This window comes from Entelurus aequoreus, linkage group LG08, assembly GCF_033978785.1.
Source record: "Entelurus aequoreus isolate RoL-2023_Sb linkage group LG08, RoL_Eaeq_v1.1, whole genome shotgun sequence".
In the NCBI taxonomy this organism is placed as follows: domain Eukaryota; kingdom Metazoa; phylum Chordata; class Actinopteri; order Syngnathiformes; family Syngnathidae; genus Entelurus; species Entelurus aequoreus.
The window spans coordinates 40,379,767-40,400,640 of NC_084738.1; the positions used below are offsets into that span (position 1 = coordinate 40,379,767).

General features: G+C 40.2%; 1 protein-coding gene across 1 annotated transcript in view; it reads right to left on the reverse strand.

The window, feature by feature from the left end:
* Positions 1–20,874, reverse strand: part of tmem94 (transmembrane protein 94) — a 120,881-nt gene that overhangs the window by 52,573 nt on the left and 47,434 nt on the right. The window contains 5 exon segments of the mRNA XM_062056475.1: positions 2,665–2,873; positions 7,393–7,495; positions 9,780–9,953; positions 10,078–10,390; positions 10,473–10,673. Of these exon segments, the coding sequence (XP_061912459.1) occupies positions 2,665–2,873; positions 7,393–7,495; positions 9,780–9,953; positions 10,078–10,390; positions 10,473–10,673 (1,000 nt within the window).

Sequence of the window (20,874 nt, forward strand, 5' to 3'; positions counted from 1 at the left end):
AAAGGTAAGACCATAATAATGTTTTTTTTATTAAATGTGCTTTTTTGTGTGCTACAGTTGTGTAAAGAATGCTGGTATGAGCTTTTAAACATAACCCGTTAACTGCTGCCAATCACATGGTGAATAAGATACTATTTAGGGTTCATATGTTTGTAAATCTGACTGTGATGATGCAGTGCCTCACCAGACATGAACCTCACCGCATGCCACTGGATCAACTTAAATAAAACAAAATATATAATTTTTGGAAATAAGAAAATTAACATACTGTGTCACATAATAATTAAAGATATGGAAATAGAAAGGGTGTTTTCAACAAAATGTTTGGGAAGATCACAAACTAAATTGGAGATTGCACATAAATATACTCAAGACAAAGATGGCAAAAATGATTGCTATGTTATAGAAAATTAAAAACTATGCATGGCTCTTAAGATGTATATAATTATTTCGTACTCCCATATCTCAATTATTGTGTTGAAATCTGGGGGGAAAATTATAAATCAAACAACTCAATTGTCTTACTTCAAAAGAAATCCATTAGAATTGTAAATTATGCAGACTATTATGCTCATACCAATTAAAAACATTTAAAACTACATGATCTTTTTGACCTCAACACTGCTATTGTGACGTATAAAGCTCATAACCGCATGCTGCCTTGGTGCCTACAGGAGAGGTTCAAACCCAGGGAGAGTTCCTATGACCTCAGAGGTTCATCTGTCTTTCAGAAAACAAACATGAGAACTAGTTTAAAAAGTAGATGTTTTTCTGTGAGGGGGAACATATATCTATGGAACATATTGAAAGATGCCTTCAAATGTTCCAGTTGTATTCACACATTTAAATGAATATTAAAACCAATGTCTTAAAAAAATATATTACTCTTGAATAAACATCAGTAGTTAATACTATGATCAATGTTAATTACAATACTAAATGTGGTACATAAATTATAATGGAAATATAAGTGTTCGTATATAGTATATTATTGGTACAAATTTTTAACCAACACGTGTACAAGGATATTTCACAAAAATCATAAAATGATCCCTTAAAGAAATGTCTCTATGACTTTAGCTCCAGACGCCTTATGTTTGTTTGAGATTGTCATTACTGCCGCAAGTATTGGAAAAGTGTAAAACAAGTTACAACTGCGGCCCACAGCTAAGAAACACATATTTGTATGGCTGGCCTCTAAGGAACACATGCGGCCCAACTATGGGCCCGTCCCTATGGTTAAGAAACACTGATCTATACCACCTATAAGGCCCTCTAAAAACATCCCAAAACTACCAACAATATTCTATGTACATGACGGGACCTGCAAATTAACCATATCTTAGCGACATTCTTACTGTAAGGAACTATAGTTAGTATCATGGCGCCTTGACCACCGAGAGGTAACGTGGCTGCCTACTGCAGCTCTTGACCTACTAAGCCAATGAGCTGCTGCACTGCCTCTGAGTTGGTAAAAGTTTGTCCACAATTAAAAATCATTCCTTTCACCTGTATTGTAAAAGGCTGCGGTTCTAAACTTAGAAGTTGGTCAACTTTGAAATTCAACTTAGAATCGAAGATAGTGAGGAAGATGAGACAGAATGCTTGTTTGCTAACAGCATTACCTAAGGAGTGAGGATTATGATGAATGCTTCATCTAAATGGGGAACACAAGTCTTGTGCTGAAAGATATAAACATACCATCAGCCGGAATCCCAAAATAATTGTTTTATTATGTTTGTAGTTTTTTATTTATTGTTTAGCATCTAGCATTGCTGCTAACGATGCTTAGTGTTTCAAGATAGCATGAACTGCTTAACACAGAACTTGTAAAATTTGTAGCTCAACTTCCGTGTATTCAGGCTCAAAAATAGAACGTTTTGGGTCATCATTTGTCCAAAATGCAATGCTTAAAATTTTCAAAATACAGTAAACATTACGTGTTGTCATGAATGTGCCTGTTATTACATTAAATACATGCCTTCACCATGTAAATAAAGGAGGAGGATGTTTACAAATGGACTTTTAGGCAATATAGAATGATTCCCGATTACCTGCATTGTTAGCAGTCTAGTACGAGGCGTATTGTAGAATTTAGAATACATAAAAAAGAGAAAGACAAATGTGTTCTTGTCTCTCATAGGGATTCCCCTCTAAGCATATGTCATATAGTGCATATACTAAACATTGAACATATTCACATCCCATACTTGTTATCTTTTATTCATTTCAATAAAACTTACAGTAAAATAATTCTGATTATAGCCTATACCTATACCCTCTTCACTGCAGTCATGGGCTAGGAGTCAGCCTGTAACAGTAGGTTTTTGTTGTTATAGTTTATTATTGTTTCGCCTGCTGGCTGCGTTCCAACTCAGTTGGAAACAAGCATCATCACACAAATCAGACATCTACTGCTGTTCCTTTTTTTGCTGCAAAGCTCATTTATTGACCATGTACTGCTGCAAATATGCAGGGTTTCTGACGCTCTGTTCAAAATAAGGATATGGTTTTGCAAAAAGCATGGGCCCGTTCGTAATTGACCCTTGGAAGTTTTTGCAACGACCTGCTTTGTTTGGTAGAAAAATGAGGTTTTAATATTGTGTTACAACAATCAAAGCCTCTTGCCCAACATTATAATTTTGTTGTGTCCACTCCACATACCATCTGAGCTCCAACTGTTCCTACAGGAATTGTGCTTGATGGGAGTCGTGAAGGATAGCTCCAATCCTGAGAATAGACAGGGTCCAGAAGCCAGCTCCACACACTTCCCATTCAATTGGTTGGACAATGAAACTTGCATGGGTTTATAGGCAAAGGCTGAGCAGTAACCCGACAAACAGGCACGTTGGTAAAAGTCCAGAATCTTTTTCCTAGGACAAGAGAGAGAAGGGGGCAAAAAGTCAATATAGTTAAATATAGGAAAAGGACCAATTTAAAAGGTTGTTATTTTACAAATTAAATTTAAGATAGAAAGCATGCATCAGGGTCATTTAAAAAAAAAAATTCATTCATCATGCTTCCTAAATATACAGTCAGTAAACTGTGCACCATTTATCAATGTAAAAGTGAAACTCAAAAAATTGTAATATCGTGCACAGGTACATGTCAGAAAGTTTTTTTTTTTTTTATTGCATCCAAGACATCATCAGAGAAACTGAACCCCCATTTGCTCCTGATGCTGCGCCATCAGTAGGTGAATGTGGTAATAGTGTCAAAAGCGCTTTGAGTACCTTGACGGTAGAACAGCGCTATACAAGTATAGTATAATCCATTTAACATGTACCTTAGTGACATTATTAATCTTGCTAACTGGACACCATACAATAAGACACAGTAATTATTCACCATGAAGAGTCAGGGCATATGTCAGCTGGCAGGTGCTTGTGGCTACCATATTTCTGCACAAAGCACAGCTGGTGCAAAACTAAAAAAACAACTGACAGACTTTTAAAACTAAGGACATCACCAAATAAAGTAACTGCTTCCTGGGGAAGATAAGACACATGGACTTCTTATGCAATTAAAAGGTAAGACCTTTTTTTTTTTTTAATCAAACAAGATTAAGAAATTTTTTTTTTTTTTTTTTTTTTTTTTTTTTTAAAATCAAACAAGATTAAGAAGTATAGGTATGTGGGCTTGTATTAAGCCTCAGGGAGTTGAACGCCCCTGCCTTACATAGTTCCGGGTCACCCTTGGGCAAGGTGTAGCACCCGAATGCCCCCCCCATCAGGGTTACGATACCCCCCATGAACTACACTAAAAGAGGATGCGTTACCCGGCCCGGAGGAAGCCCGGGGCCCTCCTCCGGAGCTAGGCCCGGAGGTAGGGCTCGTCAGCGAGCGCCTGGTGGCCGGGCTTGCCACGGAGCCCGGCCGGGCACAGCCCGAAGAAGCTACGTGGACACGCCATCTTCTCTGCCACGTAGGCCCACCACCCGCGGTCGGAACCAGTGGGGTCGGGTGCGCTGCCAAGTGGATGGCGGTGAAAGTGGAGGCTCCGGACGGACCAATTCGGGGCAGCAGAGGCTGACTTTCGGGACGTGGAACGTCTCTACGCTGGTGGGGAAGGAGCCTGAGCTGGTGCGAGAGGTGGAGCGCTACCGGTTGGATCTGGTGGGGCTTACCTCTACGCATAGCAAGGGCTCTGAAACCACACTCCTGGACAAGGGATGGACCTTGTTCACTTCTGGAGTTGCTCAGGGTGTGAGGGCACAGGCGGGTGTGGGGATACTCATGAGTCCCCGGCTGAGTGCCTGTACGTTGGAGTTCACCCCAGTGGACAAGAGGGTCGCCTCCCTTCGCCTTAGGGTTGGAGGGGGGAAAACTCTGACTGTTGTTTGTGCATACGCACCAAACAGGAGTTCAGAGTATTCAGCCTTCTTGGATACCTTGCATGGGGTCCTGTATGGGGCGCCGGCAGGGGATTCCATAGTCTTGCCGGGGGACTTCAACGCGCACGTGGGCAATGACAGTGATACTTGGACTGGCGTGATTGGGAGGAACGGTCTCCCTGATCTGAACCTGAGTGGTGGATTGTTATTGGACTTCTGTGCTAGTCACGGACTTGCGATAACAAACACCATGTTCAAGCATAAGGATGCTCATAGGTGTACCTGGTACCAGAGCACCCTAGGCCAAAGATCAATGATCGATTTTGTAATCGTATCAGCTGATCTGAGGCCGTATGTTTTGGACACTCGGGTGAAGAGAGGGGCTGAACTGTCAACTGATCACCATCTGGTGGTGAGTTGGGTTAGATGGCGGGGGAAACCTCTGGACAGACCTGGCAAACCCAAGCGTGTAGTGCGGGTGAACTGGGAACGTTTGGAGGAGTCCTCTGTCCGGAAGGACTTCAACTCACACCTCCGGCGGGACTTCTCTGCCATCCCTGTGGAGGTTGGGGACATTGAACAGGAATGGGCAATGTTCAAAGCCTCTATTGCTAAAGCTGCAGATGCGAGCTGTGGCCAGAAGGTCTTAGGTGCCTCAAGGGGCGGTAACCCTCGAACACCCTGGTGGACAGTGGTGGTCAGGGAAGCCGTCCGACTGAAGAAGGAGTCCTACCGGGGTATGTTATCCCAGGGGACTCCGGAGGCAGTTGCAAGGTACCGGCGGGCCCGAAGGGCAGCGGCCGTGGCTGTGGACGAGGCTAAGCAGAGGGTGTGGGAGCAGTTCGGGGAATCCATGGAGAAGGACTATCGGGCGGCACCAAAGCTGTTCTGGAAGACCATACGGCACCTCAGGAGGGGGAAGCAGGGAACCATCCAAGCTGTGTACGGCAAGGATGGGACTTTGCTGACTTCAAGTGAGGAAGTCGTGGGGCGTTGGAAAGAGCACTTTGAGGAACTCCTGAACCCAAATACATCAGACACACCCTCCCTGATAGGAGCAGGGCCTGAGGATGATGGGGGATCGACGTTGATCTCTCGGAGTGAAGTCACTGAGGTAGTTAGACAACTCCACAGTGGCAAAGCTCCGGGGGTTGACGAGATCCGTCCAGAAATGCTGAAGGCTCTGGGTGTTGATGGGCTGTCTTGGTTGATACGCCTTTTCAACATTGCGTGGAAGTCTGGGACAGTGCCGAGGGAGTGGCAGACTGGGGTGGTGGTTCCCCTTTTCAAAAAGGGGGACCAGAGGGTGTGTGCTAATTACAGGGGTATCACACTACTCAGCCTCCCTGGGAAAGTTTACGCCAAGGTACTGGAAAGGAGGGTCCGGCCGATAGTCGAACCTCAGATTCAAGAGGAGCAATGTGGATTCCGTCCTGGTCGTGGAACAACTGACCAACTCTTTACGCTTGCGGGAATCCTGGAGAGGGCCTGGGAGTATGCCTATCCAGTCTACATGTGTTTTGTGGATTTGGAGAAGGCGTATGACCGCGTCCCTCGGGAGATCTTGTGGGAGGTGCTGAGGGAGTACGGAGTGAGGGGAACCCTGTTGAGGGCCATCCAATCTCTGTACAACCAAAGCGAGAGTTGTGTCCGGGTGCTTGGATGTAAGTCGGATCCGTTTCCAGTGGGGGTTGGTCTCCGCCAGGGCTGCGCTCTGTCACCTATCCTGTTTGTGATTTTCATGGACAGGATTTCTAGGCGGAGTCGTGGCCATGGCGGAGAGGGTATACGTCTCGGGGGGCTAAAGGTTGCGTCACTGCTGTTTGCAGATGATGTGGTCCTGATGGCACCTTCGGTTCGTGACCTTCAGCTCTCACTGGATCGGTTCGCAGCCGAGTGTTCAGCGGCTGGAATGAGGATCAGCATCTCCAAATCTGAGGCCATGGTTCTCAGCAGGAAACCGATGGTTTGTACAGTCCGGGTAGGGGACAGGACTCTGTCCCAGGTGGAGGAGTTTAAGTATCTCGGGGTCTTGTTCACGAGTGAGGGAAAGATGGAGAAGGAAATCAGCCGGAGAATCGGAGCAGCTGGGGCAGTATTGCAGTCTCTCTGCCGCACTGTTGTGACGAAACGGGAGCTGAGCCAGAAGGCAAAGCTCTCGGTCTACCGAGCTATCTACATTCCTACTCTCACCTATGGTCATGAAGTGTGGGTAATGACCGAAAGAATAAGATCGCGGATACAAGCGGCCGAAATGAGTTTCCTCAGAAGGGTGGCTGGCATCTCCCTTAGAGATAGGGTGAGAAGTGCAGTCACCCGAGAGAGACTCGGAGTAGAGCCGCTGCTCCTTCGCTTGGAAAGGAGCCAGCTTAGGTGGTTCGGGCATCTCGTGCGGATGCCTCACGAGCGTCTCCCTAGGGAGGTCCTCGTTGCACGTCCCACTGGGAGGAGGCCCCGCGGCAGACCAAGGACCAGATGGGGGGATTACATCTCCTCTCTGGCCTGGGAACGCTTCGGGATTCCCCAGGAGGAAGTCGCAAATGTTGCTCTGGAGAGGGAAGTCTGGGGGTCTTTGCTGGAGCTGCTGTCCCCGCGACCCGATTCCGGATAAGCGGTTGAAGATGGATGGATGGATGGATTAAGAAGTATTTGTAAACAACATTTTTACCGAAAGGGAATTAATCTCTTCTTTTTCTTGCTATCCTCCCCTATCGAGAAATTTCTGATAACATTGAACAAAGAGCACAAGAAGTTAATGTTGTAAAAACATATCAGTGCCTCACTAGCTATAAACCTCAACACACGTCACGGAACTGATGACTTGATTCTGTTCCGAACCACTATTTATTATTATCGAAAACAATTGGAGAAGAACAAAAGTTTTTAATCAGTAAGTCTGTGTGTTGTAGCAGTAAATAAGACCTCTAGTATGTCCCAGTTATTGTTTATAACAAAGACAAATATTGGTGTACAGCACACACGCACAGGAAAGTGATGCTGCTACACTAAACATACACACACAAAGTGATGCTGCTAGACAAAATTTTTTTTTTTTACACCTGTCAGAGCCTAAGAGAGGATAAATATCAGCTCCATCCCAAAAATCAGTGCAGGCCTCTAAGATCAGGTCAGCTGTACCATGAGACAGCATCTGGATGTTATCTGGGGGGGAAAAGAGGGATGACAGTGAAAAACATTTACTGTATAAAGACTAAACACGTAGATTTCTTAGAACATGCATATTTGCGTTATTTTTCTGTAATTACGTAATTTAAATAAACCTGTTTAACACTTGTTTTTTTTCCTGCACAACTGGCATCACTGATTTTTTTTCTCAGTACCCGAATTCCTGGCACACAATGTAAGCACTGAGTGAGATGTCAGTGTACCACAGCTAACAAGAAAGTTTATTTGCATTACATTAAAAGCCTAAAATAATTCATACCCCAAGCACATTTTTCTGTGCATTTTTCTAAATAACGTTTTTCTTGTTTCATTCTTTGTATTTTTAATTATATATTGTGAGGACAGGCAGATAATCAGTATGATTATGGGGGTCGAACGCCAGGCATTAAGAAAATAGACATTACCGATCATCAATTTTCGCTATGACGTCACATTCGTCACTTAATTGACATAAACGGCAATGATGACCACTGGCTGGTGCGAGCTCAGGAGGAGGAAAAAACCACAAGTTTATTTTAACACAGACACTTTCTCCCGAACACTTGATGTCAAAACTGTGAAGATTGACCGCACAGTTCCTGTCTTCACAATAAGTGCTTCAACATCCTGCCTGCGTTAAGAAAATATGGGTCTCAAAAAACTAGCACACACAAGCTAGCAAGCTATAGAGTTAGCCTCCAATGTATTTCTTGTAAAGGGTCTAAGGACGAGTATGGAAGCTGGACAAATAAGAAGCTAAAAACCAACCACTTCACTGTGGTATTGGAAAAAGGGGGACTTTTTTCCTTCCACAATGTAAATTCGAAGTTATGGAACTTAACATCTAATGTTAATACTCTCAGATTCCAATCAGTGCAAGTCATCAGAAAAAGGTAAAACACCAACTTTACTTATGGCGGTCTAAATTTGTTAGGAGGGGGACACCACAAATTAAATGTATTTATGGCTGACTAAATTTGTTTGAATGGGGCCACGCAAATAAATGAATGTACTTATGGCGGTCTAAATGTGTTTAAAAAATGTAATAGTTTCCGTACTGTACATACATATACACATGTATGTATGTATGTATGTGTGTGAATATATATACATACACACATATATGTATATATGTATGTACAGTATATATATATATATATATACACACTACCGTTCAAAAGTTTGGGGTCACCCAAACAATTTTGTGGAATAGCCTTCATTTCTAAGAACAAGAATACACTGTCGAGTTTCAGATGAAAGTTCTCTTTTTCTGGCCATTTTGAGCGTTTAAATGACCCCACAAATGTGATGCTCCAGAAACTCAATCTGCTCAAAGGAAGGTCAGTTTTGTAGCTTCTGTAACGAGCTAAACTGTTTTCAGATGTGTGAACATGATTGCACAAGGGTTTTCTAATCATCAATTAGCCTTCTGAGCCAATGAGCAAACACATTGTACCATTAGAACACTGGAGTGATAGTTGCTGGAAATGGGCCTTGATACACCTATGTAGATATTGCACCAAAAACCAGACATTTGCAGCTAGAATAGTCATTTACCACATTAGCAATGTATAGAGTGTATTTCTTTAAAGTTAAGACTAGTTTAAAGTTATCTTCATTGAAAAGTACAGTGCTTTTCCTTCAAAAATAAGGACATTTCAATGTGACCCCAAACTTTTGAACGGTAGTGTATATATGTATGTATGTATATACACATGTATGTATATATATGTATGTATGTATGTATGTATGTATGTATGTATGTATGTATGTATATATATATATATATATATATATATATATATATATATATATATATATATATATATATATATATATATATATATATATGTATGTATGTATATACACATCTGGGGGGGTTTATATTGTAGCGCCCCGGAAGAGTTAGTACTGCAAGGGATTCTGGGTATGTGTTCTGTTGTGTTTATGTTGTGTTACGGTGCGGATGTTCTCCCGAAATGTGTTTGTCATTCTTGTTTAGTGTGGCGCATAATTGTAACAGTGTTAAACTTGTTTATACGGACACCCTCAGTGTGACCTGTATGGCTGTTGACCAAGTATTAATCGTGATTCCTATTTGTAACGATTCTTAATCGTTTAGAAAAAAATGAATAATTTTTAAAAAAAATAAATCTGTCCTGTCCAGCCACCCAGGCAAATCATATTGTTGTTGCATATGCTTTAATATTTTCTTCAACATAACATTCAATGAGCCACAAAAAATTAAAACACAAAGAAGGAAAATTGGAAGGTAACTCACCAGAGGAAGAGTCGCGTACAAAAAGGGATAGAAGGTGGGAGATAGGCGGTTGACGCTTTGTGAAGTAATGCAGGCGTCGCGAAGGCAGATCTTTAGCATTTTCTCCAGTTGGCATCTGATAAAGAGCCAAATGGCTCTCTTGTTTAAAAAGCTCCCTTGCACCAGGAGTGAATCCTGACACACACAACATAGTGTATTTTATAGACGGATCTGACTTTCACGTTCAGAACTCAAGAGCTTGATTGAGAGAGATGGGACTCTTTCACATCACCTATTTGACTGCAGACTTAATTCTTACCTATGAGCCTGGAGAGTTCACAGAGCCCCCAAGGAACACAAACCGGCAGCACATTGCCATGGCTCTCTTGCATTGCCAGGTTAGACAAATGATCAGAGAAGCGGCAAAGCTGCTGGGTGACGTTGGTGTTGCAGAGGTTAAGCATGATGTTGAGGCCCAGTGGCTTGAGTGAAGGCAAGTGACACTGCCATGAGAGATCATCAAACTGAATGCTGGCAGGGTTGTGCTGATCTTGGGAAAGACTCAACATTTCCAGGTGGTAGTCGCACACAAAATCATCTTCCTCCGCTTCTTGGCCGACAATTCCAAATTCCTAGAGAAAAAAAATGTTTAGTTAGGTGTTTGGTTGACAAAGTAATTATTTTGAACTATGTTAGCCATTTGTAACCTATTACCTGGGATTGGTCTTCGCCTCCCTCTGTGTCACGGCTGTAGCTCACGTTGGATCCAGAGTTGTGTTTGGTGCGAGTATTTACAGGTTGGTAAGACCGCTGAAGCCTTAGTGTGTCTGTTGAACGAGTTATCTCACTGGGTTCATATGTTTCCCCAAGATGGGTGGTGAGCTCTGCTGGTTGACAAAGTAGAGCTTCTTGGGCCTGTTCAGCAGTAACACAGGAGTGGATTAAACTATTTTTTATCCGACTTTTCACTATTTATTAATTGCTTTCTTTCCTTGAGCTTGCCTGTGATCTTTATGCAGATCAAACACAAGTTATGATTCAGAGTCTCTTTAATTGCCAACTCTGTTTCAAAGTTGGCATCTGTATGGCACCCTGTTGTTACGTGAGGGGATTTTGACCAATCAGAGAGTACGGCCAGAGAATCTCCTAAATGATTGGTCAAAAGCTCCTCACGAGACGACGCGGCGCCACTTTGAGGCCAACGTTGAAAGCAGGTTGGCCATATTCTCTCCATACATAGCTCTGACCAGTAAAACACGTACAACACTTTGAGAATCTTACAAAAAGTGCGATGTGCTTCATATTAAATGTTTTAACTCAACAACAGTAACTAGTAAATTGGCCATGGTGGAGGAAAGAACAATATATCACTTGTGAAGGATCTGTTACTGCGTCTGCTAAAGCTAAATGCTTAACTTTTGCAGTATCTCGACTGTCAGAATCATGTTTTAGCATCAATCAATCAATCAATCAATCAATGTTTATTTATATAGCCCTTAATCACAAGTGTCTCAAAGGGCTGCACAAGCCACAACGACATCCTCTGTACAGAGCCCACATACGGGCAAGGAAAAACTCACCCCAGTGGGACGTCGATGTGAATGACTATGAGAAACCTTGGAGAGGACCGCATATGTGGGTAACACCCCCCCCTTTAGGGGAGACCGAAAGCAATGGATGTCGAGTGGGTCTGACATAATATTGTGAAAGTCCAGTCCACAGTGGATCCATCACATCAGCGAAAGTCCAGTCCATAGTGGGGCCAGCAGGAAACCGTCCCGAGCGGAGACGGGTCAGCAGCGCAGAGATGTCCCCAACCGATGCACAGGCTAGCGGTCCACCCCGGGTCCCGACTCTGGACAGCCAGCACTTCATCCATGGCCACCGGACCTGTGCAACTCCCCCTCCACAAGGGAGAGGGGGGCAGAGGAGAAAAGAAAAGAAACGGCAGAACAACTGGTCTAAAAAGGGGGTCTATTTAAAGGCTAGAGTATACAAATGAGTTTTAAGATGGGACTTAAATGCTTCTACTGAGGTAGCATCTCTAACTGTTACCGGGAGGGCATTCCATAGTACTGGAGCCCGAATAGAAAACGCTCTATAGCCCGCAGACTTTTTTGGGCTGTGGGAATCACTAATAAGCCGGAGTTCTTTGAACGCAGATTTCTTGCCGGGACATATGGTACAATACAATCAGCAAGATAGGCTGGAGCTAGACCGTGTAGTATTTTATACGTAAGTAGTAAAACCTTAAAGTCACATCTTAAGTGCACAGGAAGCCAGTGCAGGTGAGCCAGTATAGGCGTAATATGATCAAACTTTCTTGTTCTTGTCAAAAGTCTAGCAGCCGCATTTTGTACCAACTGTAATCTTTTAATGCTAGACATAGGGAGACCCGAAAATAATATGTTACAGTAATTGCATCATGTGACAAAGACTTGTCCCAGATTTTCGTTTTTTTTTAATCATTTCATTCACTTTCACCGCTATGTTTACAAAAGCTGCTCTCCACAATGGCTTCACAAACGGGTCCTGACACGAGTTGTGACATCTGTGAAAACATTTTAAACGTTTTCAAACACCGACTTTAATCATGCATTAACTTGTTTGTCCTACAGCCACAATTGTTGAACTTGTCTTTACACATATTACAAAAATAACTCTTGTTTTGCTGTGGACTTTCAAAATCTCCACTGCTAGCTAAACTCTGCCGTAACATACCAGTGTGTGCGCAGAGGACCGCACACTTATCATGCTTGATCAATTCTGACCCGGCTGCTCAAGTACTTAATTACTTCTGTTTTGTATTATTTATTAGCTTGTATTAAACACTATTTATTAATTGAAATACATATAAATTAGGAGTGTAAAAATGAATGGGTACAAACTGATAACCGATTTTAACTTTAGAGATATGAATACATCGTTTGGCGAGCCGCTTGATCGATCTATACATAGTATGGATCGGTCGATGTACGGTTGGAAAGTCAGGAATCGGTTGCTTGTAGATCTACTACGAAATATGGCCGCTCTAATCTTGTGAGATTTCCGTGATGACGTAATATGAACTGACGACACAACAACATGGCAAACAGCACCGAAAAAGTTTACAAACAATGCACACCCGTATTTTAAATCGAAAGTGTGGTTAACGTTTGGATTTAAAAAAAGAAGAATGGTCTTTTAGATAAAAGTATCGCCATTTTTAACGTTTGGAAAGCAGCAATAAAGTAGTGGCAGCACGACTAATCTGAGCACTCACCTGTTGTGATGGCATCGAGACACTCAAGCCAGCGATGAGAGAGCTAGTGATGCTGATGCTAGCCACAACTCTGTTAGGTAATCACATTAATTACTACATTGTTTATTAGGGATGTATACCGAGTACCGGTATGTTTTAGTACCGGTTTCTAATTGGGCCGGCCTTTCTGGGCCGTGAAGATTCTGGACTAATGGTATTGCTTCTAGTATTTTTTTTATCCAGCTCATCGTCGTAATTATGACATGGTGTCACATTCGGTTCAGCTACCACTGCATAAACATAACATGTCAGCTTGGAATAATTACAAAAGAAGCAACACCAAACTCAAGTTTGTAACACAATTCATTCTCATAAGTTTCAAGTGAATGCCACTTAAAGGGGAACTGCACTTTTTTTTGGAATTTTGCCGTTCACAATCATTATGAAAAACATGACGGACGTATTTTTTTTTAATGAATTCAAATTAGTAAATAAAGTATTTGAGCTTCTACACTGAACCTGTTGTTTAGTTTACATGGTGGCACTTAATTGTATCTTGCACTTGTGTTATTGTGGTGTTATAACACCTCCGCTTGATGTACAGCTTGCTTTTCTCTGTATTTTATTGTTGCTACCTGTGCAAACAATCGTAAATACCTGCTAGCTTTTCCAAAAGTGTTTGTTTACATATTCTTGTCTTTAAGTTTATGGATTGCAATGCCTTGCAGTTCGTAGTTCCACTATTTGCTCATAATTAATACAGGCTCCATATGTTTTGTATGTGTCTATTTAAAAAATAAACACATGAAATTGTTCTGACATGATACATGAATTTTTTTTATCACCATACAAAGCTTCTATCTGCATCAAATTGCATCGAATTGTAATGTTTTAAAAAGTATTGTGAGTGAATCGTATCATAACCCATGTATCAAGATTCATATCGAATTGCCATTTAAGGTACAGATGCACACCACTAATATAAATATATTTTAAAGACTTAATGGTTGTAAACAAGACTTTCTACAAGATTTTGATAAAAATCAAAGACATGTTAAGACTTTATATTAAAGGGGTTATATTATAACTTTTTTCTACAATTACAATATTTATTTGTGGTATACATAACATGTTATGGTGATTCTTTGGTCAAACTTTTGCATACATTATGTTTTACAGACCATCTTCAAGCCGCCTTCTGACCAGCTCTTGAGGATGCCCTGCTTTGTGGGCGGTCTTATTTACATGACTCCACTTCGACTGCGTCTTCTTTCCATCAGCCAATGTTCTAGTTTGTAGCGCGACCCTATCGAGTCTCAAGATATAAGTTAGAACTATGTGGGGTTGTATAGTTTACCGGTACTAATAAAGTACCACAGTATTAATGAATTAAAAACAGTACCGGTATTTTTTCATCGACAAGATGTGCGCTGCAGTGACAATGCTGGCATACAACCTGTGGCGCATGTTAATCAACACACACACACACACACACACACACACACACACACACACACACACACACACACACACACACACACACACACACACACACACACACACACACACACACACACACACACACACACACACACACACACACACACACACGCACACACACGCAAAAAAAAAGTGTGAAGACAAGATGGAGAATGGACGCATTTTGGCTTTAAGCCTATTGATATAGGTGGACCTATAAACACTGAAGAAAATAACTAGATATTCTCAGTAAATGAAAAAGTAGATGAATAATCAATTTTCTACCGCTTGTCCTTCATAATTTTGATAAAATAATACAATGGGAAATGACACAATATGTTACTGCAGATGTCAGCAGCCAAATTAGGAGCCTGTGTACCCTGTTTGCTTACTTACTACTAAAAGTGAAGTGTTCTAGTTTGTATACTATCTTATTTAATACCAAAACTGTTCTTTGAGTGCAATAAGAAACGTATGTTTAATGTATCAAAATATAATTGTTAAAATAAAGCCAATAATGCAATTTTTTGTGGTGCCCTTTATTTAGAAAAGTATCAAAAAGTATCAAAATACATTTTGGTAACGTTACCAAAATATTGGTATCGGGACAACTGTAGAACTATATGCTACATTGTAATAAAAATGTCTACTTTGTAATAAAAACCGTAACAGTGGAAAATGCAAGTGCATGTACGAGCCAGTCTGCCTCACAACAAGAGGATAGAGCAAAAAAAGGAACTTATTGACTACAACGAAGGAATACAATGGCGGACTTGTGCAAAGCTCTTTGGGTAAAACTTTTACCACATATGGAGCAATTCGCTGACATCAGCAGGGGAAAAACCTCACAAATAGGGCAAATTCCAAACGGCTCGTTTGGAGGAGGTATAAAAGAAGGCACAATTGTTTTGTAAGTATCTCTGACATGCCTCCATGGTTTGATTTGACATTTATGGGACTTAAAGCAAATCCCAAATACACAAAAACAGGTACCAATAGGTAAGAAGAGTTGGTTTTGTATAATAGTTTCCTCTGAACATTTTATGATTATAGACTTTTTAGGACCCTGCAGATACCCTGTGATTGGTTTTGACATTAGCAAGATGGCAAGGCGTGTACAGGTGGTCCTTGTTTAACAACGTTTTATTGTATTACAACATTATGTAGTTACAAACATGCTTCCACAAATTAATTAAAAACTTCAGCTATCATCATATACTGTATATCTGATTTTTGACGCCAACATACTTACAAAGTTTGCAAATAAATAGATATGATCAAAATAACATCAATCTCATGGAGATTCCCAAGCCATTTTAAGAGTTAATGAGGAAGCCAGTCATGTGTACCGTAACATAGCGTTAGAAACCAAAGAAACCTTTCCCATCAACTACAATGCTAGTCAAGCAGACTGTGTGAGAGCCAACGATTACTTTGGGAAAAATTATAATCCAGAACCTTATATTTTTGCGCCAGAACACAAAGAGGATAAGCAATAAATTTTAGAAGCAGAGTGCTAATCTGATGCAACTTTATTGAAACACTATTGCACCAGCAGCATTGCACATTTGTCTACTACCAGTTGAGAAATGCATGAAATATAATCTAGAAATTACTTTTGGACGTTTGAGACGAAGCAGAAGCAGCCGCAAGGGTTCTGTCACCGGCTTAGTGTGTCAACAATAGCAGCGTAAGCTAGCATTAGCTCACTGCTATGAACGCGCCGCTAAATTAGGCCATCTGCGTTGGCGCTTACAACAAAAATTTCAGTCATATTTGGTTAATTTTCAGGTCACAACATGTAAATGGAGTATTGTTGGCTGTTCCTGGATGTTTTTAGAGAGGGTATAAAGGGTGCAATAGAGGACCTTCGATCTGTTGACTCAATTGTTGGCTATTTATTTATGATTTTGAATGCATAAAAAAAGCCAAGATTGTGAATGATAAACAGCACATCTCTTTCCAATTTTTGCATATTTTCTGTATGATAGATCTGATAATATGGTCAAAGTGCAGAAGCATCACGACACTAACGTAGAATCTACGGAAATTGCAAAAGATATCTGGCAAGCAGTATTCAAAATGGCCAACTAAATTTGTGGCATTTTGTGATGTTAAGAGGGTATTTTCACATACTTTGCAGATTGTAAATACAATTGGATATGGTTTAATAGATAAAATGAAACATAACACAAATAAGCATATAAAGTCAACTTATTTTTCCACTCTATTAGTTGGTAAATTCTGTTCTGCAGAAAAGTTATATTATATGGATTATTATTATTACATGAATATGTGGGTGTGCTTTTTTTGTCTTTTGTGTTCATGTTTGCCGTGTTTGCTGCATATTTGTGGCATTTTGCTTTATTGTAAAAGATCGATCTTGAGACAGTCTTCTGGGAAGTAACAGGGAGAGACATTCATATGTTCTTAATATTCAGTGTTTTATCGATCATAGTTAATATTACAAATCCCAATTTTGTTATTTTCAAGTACATTATTTTACACAGCAAAAAAGGCGTACAAATTCCATTCTGGTTTTTGGTGTGGTCTGTTATAATATTTTTAGCATTCTATCAGTCATCTTTTGACTGTTTGTATTGTATTTAAGTTTTAATCCTTTTCTATGGCATTTTAGGAATTTCTTTCATGGATGCTAAACAACATACACATACACAACGTGTTCCTTAAAGAAGGGAACCAAGCACACATACAACAGAACGCGTGAAACTTTTTAAAACTAAAATTTTGTGTCAAAAAACAGACACCGACATACTCACAGGGTCATGATAAAAATCAGATATAAAAGAATAAGACTGGTAAATATTGTCACGCAATCATCATTCAGTCACTCACTCCTCTGTTACACAGAAATACCCAGCTGTTATCATGCCATATATACAGGTATATATATACACTACCGTTCAAAAGTTTGGGGTCACATTGAAATGTCCTTATTTTTGATCGAAAAGCACTGTACTTTTCAATGAAGATAACTTTAAACTAGTCTTAACTTTAAAGAAATACACTCTACACATTGCTAATGTGGTAAATGACTATTCTAGCTGCAAATGTCTGGTTTTTGGTGCAATATCTACATAGGTGTATAGAGGCCCATTTCCAGAAACTATCACTCCAGTGTTCTAATGGTACAATGAGTTTGCTCATTGGCTCAGAAGGCTAATTGATGATTAGAAAACCCTTGTGCAATCATGTTCACACATCTGAAAACAGTATAGCTCGTTACAGAATTTATAAAACTGACCTTCCTTTGAGCAGATTGAGTTTCTGGAGCATCACATTTGTGGGGTCAATTAAATGCTCAAAATGGCCAGAAAAAGAGAACTTTCATCTGAAACTCGACAGTCTATTCTTGTTCTTAGAAATGAAGGCTTTTCCACAAAATTGTTTGGGTGACCCCAAACTTTTGAACGGTAGTGTATATATACCGTAATTTCCGGACTATAAGCCGCACCTGACTATAAGCCGCACCAGCTAAATTTAGGGGAAAATACAGATTGCTCCATATATAAGCCGCACCCGACTATAAGCCGCAGGGTTTTGATGTGTAATTAGCGTAGTATATAGGGGTTCCTGCTACCACGGAGGGGATTGTCGGGACAGAGATGACTGTTTGGGAACGCAAAGCGTCCCATTTATTAACTATAAATCTTTTAATCATTCAATCAAACTTTCACATCTTTGACATGGCGAACAGCATTCGTGCAGAGTACAAATAATACAACGGTGCAAAGTAAAACGAAGTGCTCGCATGTACGTTATCAAAATAACCAGCCTACCGGTATATGAAAAGTCAGTCTTTAATCATTGTGTCATCGTCTTCCTCCTGCGTACTAAAACCACCCAAATCCTCTTCGTCGGTGTCGGAGAAGAACAGGCCGTAAATAAGCCGCACCCTTGTATAAGCCGCAGGGACCAGAACGAGGGGAAAAAGTAGCGGCTTATAGTCCGGAAATTACGGTATATATATATATATATATATATTTATATTTATATATAGAGGATTAACATAAACACTTCCTTTTTGACACTTGTGCCATGCCGTAGCGGGGTAACTTGACTGCAACTTGCTACTGATTAGCCACAAGCGAGCAGAAATGGATAAAGGGCACATTATCCATCCATCCATTTTCTACCGCTTGACCCTTTCGTATCAGGTTGGAAGCCATAAGTTGTTCTCCCAACAAGAAAGGATTATTTTTTGCCATAGGAAGTGACAACATCCCTGCAGCAAACACCTGCTGTGCGTGTCATTCTAGAGGTGGGTGGTGCTTCACTTCCGTGTTCTGATGACGGTTAAGGTGCATTGATAACATAACATTTTGATTGTTACTGTAAATGATATAGTAAGTAAGATGACATAAAAGCTCGACAGAAATGAAAGACGGTCGGCAGAATGTCGAAAGGACACCAATCACACACTTTTCCGTCATTTTTGTTCAGTTAATTTCTGAACGTGCATTTAGAAAGAGTGTATTATGACAATTGTCGAGAAGATCGTCTGCCATTTTATTAAGCAAACCAGCTGGGTAGAGCTTGGTGCATGCCGTGGTACAACGTATTCACTTGCTCTGAGCGGAGTGTAAAATGAAATGATGTGTTGTGCGTACACTTCAATTGTATTAAAATAATAGTTTTAATTTAACAGGAAATAATGTAAATGGAACATAAACATGTATTTGATGCTCAAATGTACCATTAAGAATGTAATGAGAACTGCTATAATTCAGTGTTACATTATTTAAATACACAAAGTTGTATACAAAAATTGTTGGCAATTTGGAATGCTTTACCAAGAGAAATCATATTATTTTATGTTCTATAACATTTTAAGTATTTTCTGTTACATCATTAAAATGTAATGTGTACATTTTATCATGTAGGTCTACCATTTATTTAGACAACAAAAAATATCACTGATCTATAGTTTGTAAAAAAAATTAAAAAAAAGGGCACTTATTGCCAGTGTACCGTGCATGAAAATATGTGTGCATGTTTATGGTCATATGAAGAAATTAACTAGTTTCATTCTATATTGTGTATAACTACACTGAGTGTGCATAATAATTGGCGTCTTCTTAGCCACTGTCCAGTGTAAATACAGCAACCAGTGTTATAAACTAACGTATATATTTCTCACACAGCTGTCTTTCTTTGTGTGTTAGCTTGAAAAATGACAAATATGCTCTTTTGAGCTGTCAAGTTGTGCAATTATTAGCTGACCAGTGTGGCAAGGACATCATCAAACTGCACTGTACAGGTATCTTGCTTGTCATATTGGCAGGTAAAATTGTGGCATCATGGTGTACTACAAAAGTAGTTTGTTTTTAAGTATTTTTCAAACATGTTAACATGATGAAAGCGATCTTTCTTCTGCTCTACAGTCTTTAATAGTTACAGTAATTCAGTACAGCATGAGTCATTTCAAAATATTAGCTTAGAAACTACATTAGAAAATGCTGTCAAAAATACCACTGGGGCTGAGAAGAAGAAGCAGATAATATTCATAGAATTAAGGAAATAAATACCATAATAAGAAAACATGACCAAGGTGTGCTTGTAGCCGACTTAGTAAAGCAGCGCTTATATGGCTCTTATATAACCTGCAGCATGCCCAAGCAAAATTAGTCTATAAAAGGCTATGATAACGGCAAAAATATTGTTTTAAACTGACAACATTTATGTGACTTTATATGACTTGATGGTGTTTGACGGAAAAGCAGCTCCAAGGACATATCGTAGAAATCCGCTCCCAAATTGTAAACGTGAACGCAGTACATTCTTATTACACTACTTAAACTATTGTAGTTGTTGGTTGTACATCCTATTGTATTGTTTATGATACAGTATTTGTTCTCTATAAATGTGTTTTTGTTATTTGAAAATATGTTACAAGCAGGACAAAGAGAGAAAATTGATGGATGGGTGGGTTACAAGTTAAATTGTCATGTTTTTAGGGGGCCCAGCACAGATTACCAGAAATTGTATTTATTTCAATGGGGAAGATTTATTTGAGACAAAGTAATTTGGGTGACGAGTTCCATCACAGAACCAATAAACACATAATTAGGTGCCACTGTATTTAAGGTATAAGCTCCAACTTACACTGAAACTCGTTTACGTCATAATTTGGAAAAGGGACTCGTTTGTAAACTGAAGACCACCTGTATGTGCAGCAGCTACTGTACTACTACCCTTGCTGTGCTTTTGTAAAGTGTTGTGCTTGAGGTTTTCCTCTGGGGATTTAATGCAAAATATATATATATTTTTTTTTACAATGAATCAACAAATATCATTGACTTTTTTTCCCATATCACCCAGCTCTAGCCAACCCTTCTTATGAGGCAGCAATGCAGTTAGACATTCTGAAAATAC